General features: G+C 43.8%; 1 protein-coding gene across 1 annotated transcript in view; it reads right to left on the reverse strand.

The window, feature by feature from the left end:
* Positions 1–1,616, reverse strand: part of LOC119741691 (28S ribosomal protein S33, mitochondrial-like) — a 29,509-nt gene extending 27,893 nt beyond the window's left edge. The window contains exon 1 of the mRNA XM_038217543.1: positions 1,351–1,616. Within this exon, the coding sequence (XP_038073471.1) occupies positions 1,351–1,429 (79 nt within the window). The 5' untranslated portion in view covers positions 1,430–1,616. The remainder of the gene's footprint in view (positions 1–1,350) is intronic.
* Positions 1,617–11,681: the final 10,065 nt, after the last annotated feature.

The following is an 11,681-nucleotide window of genomic DNA, read 5'->3' on the forward strand; positions in this document are numbered from 1 at the left end:
TACAAAACTTCCCATAGTGGGCAGAAAAAAAGCAATAATAACAGGTTTAATTTGATTCAAATAATCGTAGTTATACGAGTACCGAAGCATAGAACATTTTCTTTCCTCTTTATATAAATTGTTTCCCTTTTCATGCTTTTAACCGCTATACATTTCATTTAGCTGGAGTTACCCAGCCCTGAGTTTTATCATTGGGTTGTCTATAAGGGCTGGAGCGAATTTTTCTCGTAACTTGTAGTATTTGCAAAAAAATTTGGAAAATGTTCAATTTTGTCCCCGTTACACACTAATTGCAACTGCAACTCACCCCAAACTTGCCTGGAATAACCATTACACAGGTCCTTGAAGTAAAAAACGATCCACGATGAAGATTCAGCCTACAATTGCAGTGAAAACAGGAGGAATAACCGCTAACCTGACAACCTTTCAGGCATGGCCAGGACTGCTATTGGTTTGTGCACAAAAAAAATTGTGTACAATGAATGGCAGTCGATTAACAGGCACAGAGAGCGATCGCTGTCAACTACTCGTTTTGCCGGCTGCGCTGGCGTTGGCGCGTGACGTCACGCGGAAGCGTAACACCCGATGACTGTTTCATGCACTATTGGTTGCGGTTCCAGTACCAAAGCTGTGATGCGAGTGGTAAACCTTATACTAGTGCATGAAACAGTCATCGGGTGTTACGCTTCCGCGTGACGTCACGCGCCAACGCCAGCGCAGCCGGCAAAAACGAGTAGTTGACAGCGATCGCTCTCTGTGCCTGTTAATCGACCGCCATTCATTGTACACAATTTTTTTTGTGCACAAACCAATAGCAGTCCTGGCCATGCCTGAAAGGTTGTCAGGTTAGCGGTTATTCCTCCTGTTTTCACTGCAATTGTAGGCTGAATCTTCATCGTGGATCGTTTTTTACTTCAAGGACCTGTGTAATGGTTATTCCAGGCAAGTTTGGGGTGAGTTGCAGTTGCAATTAGTGTGTAACAGGGACAAAATTGAACATTTTCCAAATTTTTTTGCAAATACTACAAGTTACGAGAAAAATTCGCTCCAGCCCTTATAGACAACCCAATGATAAAACTCAGGGCTGGGTAACTCCAGCTACATTTCATTTAACATAATTATGTTGTGTAATGTTTGTTAAGATTGGGCAAAATTCATAAATTGTGCATGTGATATTCCCACCCAATCTTAAGAATGAGCACTCATTCTTAAGAACGCGTGCTCGTTCTTAAGAATGGGCGCTCATTCTTAAGAATGCGCGCACATTCTTAAGATTGCGTGATTTTCAAGAATGGGGCACAACATCCCTAATGCAAATTTTGCAACGCTTACGCCTTTAAAATGACGTACCTTCTCTCAGATCGTATCCTTTGATGCACGAACTTTCACCAGCAGTCGAAAATATGTGGAAAGTGAAGGTTTTTACCATAAGGGGGAAAAATGAAAAACTCTGCTTTTTTACAGCTAATTAAGTACAAAATGCAGGCAGATGCTTTCCGGTGCGGGTTGATTGAAGGGATGAAGGATAGCATGCAGTCTGTGTGTGATAGCGCCCTCTATCAGCGATTGTTTGTGATATCGTCATTCGCTCGTAACCCCGGCCCGGCCCCACGCGTCCAGGCCTGCTGCAAATAACAAACAGGACGCTGGGGATACTCTGCTGAGCTTCACAGAATCTTGTGAAGGAAGTGGCCTATGACCTATGTATAAAGCATCTGGCTGCAGCTGTTCAAGACCGCAGTTAGACAATGTGCGCAAATGCTATCCGAAAATTCTCATAGAATTGCGCGCATTCCATACCGGATGTGATTTCTGTTTCATTGCGGACCATGCGGACAACATTTTGAGTAGGGCTAGTGAACTTTTTTTTAAATGGTTGTATTTGTTTAAGAGATTGCTTTCATTGTAAAGCCCACCCAAAAAGAAAACAAATGATGGTAAAATTGCAAAAATTGACCCATGCAATCCAAAGTTATGGCCAAATATATGTCGATCAAATGACGTTATTTTGTATAGGAAATGTGTACGAAAATGGTGAATTTTTGTGAAATTGAATAAAAAGGCATATTTGAACATCCGTTATGGTGTAAATAAACACTTTGGTAAACTTTAACTTGTTTTTGTCCATTGTTTATCACAAATACTATTGGTTTCAGTTGGTTTTGAGTTGATAAAAAACTTGATATGCAATAAAATGAATGTTAAAAATGTACTTTTACACTAAAAATCATGAACGGCAAGGTTGAAAAATGACTAAGTCCTACCCAAAAAGCACTAAAAGTAACAAAACTTCCATTCACTAGAACATATTTTCACCAAATTTGGATGACACAAGGATTGTGTGTAGATACAGCATGTGGACCCAAAAAAGACCACAAAAAAATCTAAAATCTAAAAAAAAACCTACTTTTTGGGGCAATTTTTTGGCCAAAATGGAGAAATTTCAGTCTGGCATGCGTAAACGTGTAAACTGGCCCAAGCCGAAGTCCAATTCTCAATGCCCAAAATCCCCAAATTTGACAAAAATTTAAACAAAGATATAAAACTTGGGTATCCCATTTAGGTTATAAAACGAAGTTTCTCTCATATTTGGGTTATTTTATCCCATTTTGGTGCAAATCTCATAAGCCTAGTAATTTTGTAAAAAAAAGTATGCGCTGTGCGTAATGATTTTCCTGCGTAATTCCAATGGCCTAACGTTCGTTACATCAGTGCCCATCACATTTGTACACAAAAATCGTACATGCTATAGCCACCCAACAAACTTCAAAAACATCAGATTTCACTCTCAAAAACGGCCACAAAGTTATGAGATATGCTACCTGAGATACAAGGAGAGATCGATTATTAAGATCGAGGAACTACGATGTGGGCAAAAAGTGAAATGATCGCCGGTACTGCGGTAGCAAAAACACTCCGAGTTCCATTTCGTTTACACCACGTGCGATGGAGTCTGGACGGTTTCCGAAAACGAAGGACTTACACTGGTATCCACTGATATATTCTGACCGTACGGGCCATGAAGGGAACCAGTGTAGAATATGCATTACGCGACAATAATACGCATCACGTGACAATGTTTTGGCTGCACTCGATCTCAAACGTGATAATTTTCTGTTGCGTTTACATTATCGCGTGCCGGGAACGAAACAGTGATGCTTACAAGACGCGCGCTGTCAAACAGAAGGCGCCATGATGAAAATCCATCGCGACACAAATGTGTCTATAACTCTAAAATACAATCATATTTTGAAGGTTTAAAAAAAAGCAATTCAAGCTTTGATATCACTAATTACAATTTTCAAGGTTTCATTATTATTTTCAATGTATTTCGTGATGAAAAAGTTTTGGGAAAAACAAAAAGAATCGTAACTTTGCAACGCGTAGGCCGATTATCATGGAACGTGGATGGTTGAATGGCATTTTCAATAAGCTTTCGACTGACGTATGGTTTCTTGACGTCTGCTATGCTACACTACCGTCGAGACCGAGTTAAACACAGTCACCAGGGCAGACAATTCTTGCCGTGGATCTTGAACGCATGGACCGGTCTGTGCGTGCCGCATGGCCCGTGAACGTAACATGTCATGCGCGCAGCATTTTTCGTACTCGGAGTTAAAATGAGACTTTTCAAACAGCAAAAACAAGTGTAATTTCGACTCAAATCACAATCACAATGGGAAAATATGTAAGTTTATTACATCATTGAACTATCTTTATAAATTACGAGGAATATTTCAAAATTTTAACTTATAAATGGGGAATGAAAACATCCGACTTTTTGAAACAAAATCACCGGGCGTGTGTATGTTGCTCGCATTCGTTTTGTACACAAAGTGATCACCGGCAGCAAACAGCGAGTGCGCGAGCCCTATTTTGAGCGTCGCATAATGCAATCCGACCGTTCGTGATTCAAAACGGAGCCTGAGCGAGTGATGGGAATTGTAAATTTACAACACAGATAAGTTTTACAAACTTCCTACATTATTACGCTTTTCAACAAGAAAAAAAAAACATCTGTAAACTGATAAAGAGTAATGAATCAGTCTTAACGGCCGTTTTAAACCTTGCAGAGTCATGACCGTGATGACGCGCAGGTCACTGCTCACGCAAAATCCAACCAATCAGAGCGTAAATTCATCAGAGTATCCCAGCGTCCTGTTTGCAGGGCGGGGGGTACGAGCGAAATATCGTCATAGCATATCTATATATATATAAGAGAGAGTTTAACTCGGCCTCCGAGACGATGTTTGCTCATGAAAGGATCCGAGACCGCGGGCTCCCGCGGCGCCAAAATCGCTCCACGTCCGTGGAAAAATACGGAGGGTGTCTTCCGCCGGGTCGGACACTTCGGGTCGTCCTGATTTTCCCGTACGGACCGGCGATCCTTTTCGTCTATTTTTCGTGACAGCATTTTGCACATGAATTTTCCGTCGTGTGCGCTTTCACGTTGACTGCCTGGCCGCCCCCTGTGCTGGCTTTTCTGCGAGTCTAGACTGTGCGAGGTCAGCGAGGTCAACGTAGGGGTTTCGTTTACGTGTTCTACTCAGCCGTACTGCCAAAGCGTTCACCAAATTGTGATATGGGGTGACCTTGGTAAAATATTTTTTCTCCATGGTGCGTGGCCACCGAGTGCCCCTATTCTTTCATAGGCTTCGCTTGCCGCCCCTGCGCCGAGTGCAACGAAAACTCAGAAGGACTACACATTAAGTATGCCTTGCGCGGTCTGACCAATCGAAAGTCTACACTGCGTAGTATTTCCGGGCTATGCAAAACTGTCGATGGCAACGCGTACTGCAGCCTGCTCCACACCCTGGAAACGAGGTTGGGTCTACGGTGCTCGCTATTTGAAGCGCAAGCATGTGACGTCGCGTGATAGAGTGCTGTTGCTTCCATAATGTGTTTACAGCTCCATGCTTCCACCACCAAGGCTGAGCGTTGTGAGTTCGCTGCCCGACACGTATAATTCAGTGTCGTGTTATAATTTCGGGGGCCTGTTTGGGGTCAACGAAGGATCGATGCATTCACAAAGAAATCGACGAAAGTGTCCGACCCGGCGGAAGACACCCACATTTTTCCACGGACGTGGAGCCATTTTGGTGTCGCGGGAGACTGCGGTCTCGGATCCTTTTAGGAGCCAACATTTCTCGGAGGCCGAGTAAAACTTGCTCTTATAAAGATGGTTGAACCAACTTCAATAAAAGCTAAATCAACTTTTTCCTCGAAGACGGTCTCGCAAATTGTAAGAAGTTCAAGTTTACGTTTGTTGAAGAGTCCAATACTGAAACTTAATTATGACCTTCCTCCACTAATCGTTTGTAATTTTATGGTAACACTCAACATTTTCATTTCAAATGACACCTTTACGTTTTATTGCATTATGATTTATTGTCAAAACTGTACAATCAGCCTTCGCCTGTGTACTACGGTAACCTTTTCACTGCGTTTTCCAAATGCGACTGCCTCACAAAATGCCAATTTAACAGACCAACGGGAACATTTACAGACAGTTGCCATGGTACATAATTATCATGTGCGTAAATCGACGGGGGACAGGGGGACCCCCCCCCCCCCCATTTTAAACGGGGGATATTGTTTGGTCCCCCCCCCCCACTTTTTCTTCCCCGAATAAAATTGTAGCCTACAACAATGATTCTATTGCTCAGAATACATGTAGCTGATTCAATTACTCCAAACTCAAAACTTTACAAGATGATCTTTTGCTGAAATTGGTTTTAGTGGTCAGAAATTGCCTCGCATCACACCACAGAAATTGCTTTTCTATAACTGCATGTCTCCTTAACTATGATCCCCATTTACATTTAACTCCCCAAATGTTCATCCCCAACACTACGCCCTACCCGATCTATGATCGGGTAAATCAGCTTGTATATCATAGAGATAAAGAATAAAATGACTAGATCGGCAGAGCTTCGCTCGTACTTCCGCCCTGCAAACAGGACTCGAACCCACGACCTCCCACCCTCTAGTGAAGGGCAAAACCTAATTTGATTTCACCCAAGTGATTTTTTCCAACTTTCACTCGGGAGGTGACACACTGAGTAAACAGTGTTTAGACGTCGGTGAAGGTTAGATAGAGGGCGCTGTGTCGGAGCTAGACGACTTTTATTTCGCGGGAGATTTTTAGCTTTTTAATCTTTGATTTTTCACATTTCCTCTGGCCATCCTGGTCTTTTAACCCATTTTATCGCTTTTGATGTTTCCAAGGATCTGCGTATTGGTTTATTGTTCGTCGTTTGTGTGAATTTTCGTCAAATTTCGTCATTTTTAGTCAACTGTGTAATTGAATCTTGAAGTTGGCCATTTTTAAAAACCACTGTGCAATCTTTAGATCGACATCGAAGTTTGTACTTGGACTTCCTACTGCCTCTTCTGCAGCTTTTGACTTGGATTAAAACTCTATGGAGTTCACCATTACTTATTTTGTGATTGGATTCCTGCTTACTTTTGCACGTATTAGTGATGGGATCTGCAAAACTGCAAGTACATCCGTAGACATAAGGCTGACAGATTGTGATCACGATATTGGCACAAGAAGCACCAGTTATTTTGCATCTGCGTTACTGCCTCGTAGACAATTTATCAAAACTCTGAAAAATTCTCATGGCCTATCCTGGACCCATGTTTTGTTGATTGGACTTGGAAATGATGTCAACCTAAACCCAGGCCCTCCATTAAACTCTTCGTTTGAAGACCCCCCTGCACCGTGTTGTGTTTGTGGAGAGGAAGTAGGATTATCCAGTGAAAGGTATCCAATGTGAAGAGTGTGAAAAATGGAATCATGCCGCTTGCATCAACATGAGTAGTAAAACTTACAACCTGTTGGCTAATTGTAGTACCTCATGGGTTTGTGATGGGTGTGGTCACCCCAATTTTTCTGGTTCGCTTTTTAGTATTGTGACTGATTTTGAAACTGAAAATCCCTTTACTCCACTTGACTCAGACCAGTCTTTGAGTGATGTACAACCCCTTGCTGCATCATCCCCCAAACCGCTTGGTAAAACCAGGAAGAGAAATCCTTCCCTGCGTGACACAGCAAAAACAAAGTCTAAGAAACCCACTAGAGCGAAGAACCTTACTCAGTGTCATTAACATCAATTTTCAAAGTCTGAAAAATAAGGCTTCTGAATGTTTGGCTATACTACATGAACACAAGCCGGACATTCTTATTGGCACAGAAACTTGGTTAAATGAAAAGATCCTTGATTGAATTGAAGTTTTTTTTTATTGTTCTTACCATTCTCGCAGTCCGAAGACTGAATTGCGATGGTTTACAATTTACAATTAACAGAAATCATTTAAAAAAAAACACCATTTATACATACGTTCGACATTAAAGTATTCTAAAAAGACTCTTATACATACATGTGCATTAAAAAATGTTAAAATTCTACCCAGACTAGATAAAAAGAACCGTGTTTTGTACATCTACACGCCTTTCAATCACACATAGTGATAAAAAGAATGCATTTTGTTTTACATCCAGACGTTACCATTTTTTATTACATTTCATTAGGTGTTGATTAATGAGTCTGACTAGGTAAGGCAGGGTACTGCTCCGCAGTCTCTCCGTTCTGCACTTAAAGTCTCTCAGTCGCTCACTGTGCCGAAGCTGACGCATTGAGCTCTGTGATTCGGGGAACCAAGGTCTGAAATTCTTATACAAGGATTTCGCAAACTTGATACAAAATTGTTCCCTTCGCTCACTCAAGGATATCAGGCCAGTCACCCGGAGAGCGTTATCATACTTCTCATAGTGATCGGAGAGGATAATGCGAAGAGCTCTCTTCTGGATCATCTCTACGTCGTTGCTTTGTTGTGCGGTTATTGAGGAGTGCCAGACTGGTACGCAGTACTCCAGCAAGGGCTAGGACGGATGTAACACGTGTATGAGCTCCGTGCGCTACCAAAAGAGGGCGCCCTTTTACCTAGCAACGACGCCCCATCCGGCTCGTTAGTAAAAACGTCATACACGCGCACGCACCACTGATTACTAGCGCCCATTGGCTGCAAACGCTCGAACTGCGTTAACTTCCGGTTCCAATCGTGCAGAGAGTGCTGGAGGTGACGTCACACTAACGAACCGGCAGGTACATTTCGCTGGTTGACGCGCACCGTTCCTTGTGTGTGACGCGCGTACACCAGGGGATTTGTTCTTAAAGGAAGTACAGTTGGGGGTGCGCGGCCACTGTGTGTACATATGTACACACAGTGGCCGCGCACCCCCAACTGTACTTCCTTTGCTAGTGAGGGGGGTACTTGTGAACGGAGCGGATATGGTCAATAAGTCTTACACTGGCAAGCGGAAAAAGCGTTTCAGTGCGCGAATTAAATAGAATTTGCGTGAGGCTCTCTTGGTTATATCCTGAATATGTGCTATCCCATCGGAGATCGCTCTGGATCATAACGCCCAGTAGCTTTAAACAGTTCACTTCCTCCAGGATAGTATCATTCAGCTCTAATTGGAGGGGTGGTGGAGCAACTCGTGAGAATGACACTCGTATCACTTTGCACTTAGATGAGCCTGACGCGCAAACCAGTGTCCGAACACCACTCCTGAAATTCGGTCAGAGCTGCGGGTATCACACTCTCGTCGTTCACCTTCCGGCTTTCTGCAAAAGTCAGGTCATCCACATACTCATCTCGCCGACTGAAGCTGGCGATGTGAGCGCGTCGTTTATCATCGCGAGGAAGATGAGTGGTCCAAGGCACGTCCCTTGAGGGACGCCTCCATACGGTGTGAGTGGTGCCGAGAATTCACCATTGTATCGGGTAATCTGCTCTCTCCCATGAAGGAAACTCTCGATCCATGGAATGAGTGCTGGGCGTGCACCCCTTGTGAGGAGTTTGGTTATGGCGATGTTGTGGTTCACAAGATCAAACGCTTTGCTAAAATCTGTGACCACCACAGTGGAGACAGTCCGAAGCACGTCAGCGTTGCTATGCAGGAAGTGTAGTAAATTAACAAGGTAGTGAGATGTGGAGAGATACCTTGTCTGTTTCCGAACTGTTGATCACCAATGCCTTCACGGATATCTGCGAGAAGTTCGCCATAGACAAAAAGTTCTGCTAGCTTTGCGAAATGATCCGTCAAAGATATCGGACGAAGTTTGTCGAGTGAGGGCGGGTATTGTTTATGGACTGGCACAACGATCGACTTCTTCCATTGAGATGGTACCTTCCCTTCTGTTAGTGAGGTATTGATGATGTCACAAAGTGGGGACGCTAGTTCCAGTGCAAACTCACGAATCAACTTTGCGGAGATTCCGTCTGGACCACAACTCTTTCCAACTTTGATTTTCTTGAGTTCGGCATACACGATCCAAGGCTGGACCTGCGGAATAGTTTTAGGATCTATAGGTTGATATGCTGGTAACTCCTTGTCAGTGGCGTAGCCAGGAAGTTTTCAGTGGGGGGGGGGGGGGGGGGGGGGGCGCTGGAACATTTCATGGGGGCGTCATGTAGGGGCGTCAATCGCTTCTCAAAAGTGGGGGGATACCTTGATCAGAACTGATGCAAGCGCGAAGCCCGAAGCCCTTACGGCGTGGGGGTTGGGGGCCCGCTTAAGGGCCCCGAAAAAAATGGATTCTAGATGTTCTGTGGTGTGATCTGAAGCAATTTCTTACCACTTTCCTCCATGCTTTAAAGGAAACATGCAGTCCAAAATTTTCATAACGTATTTTATTTTATATATACATTCATTTATGTGTATTAAATGTGAATTAAAAGCAGAACTGGTTCTGGTGTACGTTTAGTGTGGTAATTTGCCGTCCAAAATTGAACCCCCCTTTTTGATTTTCGCGGCAACTCCAAATGAGGGCGCTGTTCATGACATAAACAAAGGCAGAGAAATCCAGGGCCCGTAAATGTCGTCTGGGTACGAGACGGATTAGCGAAGCTACTGTGCTGTGTGTATGTGCAGCCGCCGCGTACCCGTACGTGGCATTATATGCACACGTACGAATGTGTCTACATGGGATATGTACAGTACACGTGGACGTGCCACGGTGCCACCGTTGTCGAATGAACACAACGACGACCGTCATGACCGTAAAAGTTCCGAAGACCGTCCTCTTCTTTCCTTAGCGAATCCAATGAAAATGGTACAGATTCGTCCGATTCGAATCAGAGTTCTAATGATTCAGACACTGACTCGATGTTTTTTTAGGGGCATGCCCAAGTTGCTGTACAGACCAGCATCAAAGCACGACGGCTCAAATAGCCTTGTTCAATGCGGTCTCTCGGTTTTTTGTCGAAGGGAGATAATCGGGCCCTGCACCCACAATCAACGCAGCTACGTGCGTGTACGACCCTTGTCCGTACGAACGGCTAACACAACCAGCAAGCACACACACGTGAGTACGGACTGTACGCATGGTGTAATAAGGCAGTAAATGTAGGCCTACTGTGTTCTGCGTGTGGGTGTACGTACGTGCGTGTGGGGGATATACGCGCCGCGTGGCCTGTCGAACCTATCTGTTGGGTTACGCGGACTAGCTCATGCATGTACATGTACTGTGTGTGCATGGCTGTTGTATATGTGTACGAGTACGTGTGTGTACATGTACGTGCGTACGTGCAAGCATAGCCTCGCTGTATGGTACAAGTTACTTTCTCACTAGCAGCGTACGGGCATCGATATGTGCACGCAAATATGCCTTGCCAAGTTGGGTAGGGATTTTCTTATCGGCGAATTTTTTTTTATCGGCGAATCGATAAGCCCAACGCCTTGGTCAAGGCTACGGCTCAAAGTGCAGCGCAGAGGGCAGCGAACTCACTGGGCCCGGACCACTTTGCTCTGGTATTTACCTTCACTTTGGCTCTCCAAATGCTCCGATATTTCGGATTTACTGGAAACAAATGAAGGCTTACTCCATCCTTGGTAGTTTTGCTACACCCAGCAGCCACACACCTTGTCGGCATGGCCGAAAATCGGGTGTTATTTCTCCTCGATTCCGAACGAAACACCAGAAAAACTTTCAGTGCCGCAATGTATATGTACAGTGTACATGTATTATGATGCACGCCGCAATGCCGGTGCACCCGCAGCGCGGCAAGTCTCTGCCTCCGCTTGCGTCATACCCCTCGCGGAGTTTTATGTTAATGAAGCTTCCCTTTGTGGGGCGGAGTAGTTTGACCAAACATGTTCACAAATTATTTTCCCCCATTTATCTTAGAAAATAAACACCGCCATACACAAAATATTGTTAAGAACATCATCCTTTATTGATTTAAGCAAAAAAAATGCAATCAAAATTTTATTTCATGTTCCCTTTAACTAATATTTTCTTAGCAAAAGATAATTATTTGAACATCGTTTTCGAGGTCAGTCATTGAATCAGCTATCAGTATTCTGAGCTATAGGCGTGGGGTTCGGGGCCCGCTTAAGGGCCCCGAAAAATTGGATTCTCGATGCTCTGTGGTGTGATCTGAGGCAATTTCTTACCACTTTAACCAATAATTATCTTAGCACAAAAGATAATAATTTAAACATAATTTTCGAGGTTTTCTCAGCTAAAGGCATAAGAAAATTTTTTGAACATTGTTTTGGAGGTTGGAGTTATTGAATCAGCTACCAGAATTCTGAGCTATAGGCGTGGGTTCGGGGTCCGCTTAAGGGCCCCGAAAAATGTTGGATTCTAAATGCTCTGTGGTTCTAT

Source organism: Patiria miniata, unplaced genomic scaffold (assembly GCF_015706575.1).
Source record: "Patiria miniata isolate m_02_andy unplaced genomic scaffold, ASM1570657v1 HiC_scaffold_11, whole genome shotgun sequence".
Taxonomy (NCBI): domain Eukaryota; kingdom Metazoa; phylum Echinodermata; class Asteroidea; order Valvatida; family Asterinidae; genus Patiria; species Patiria miniata.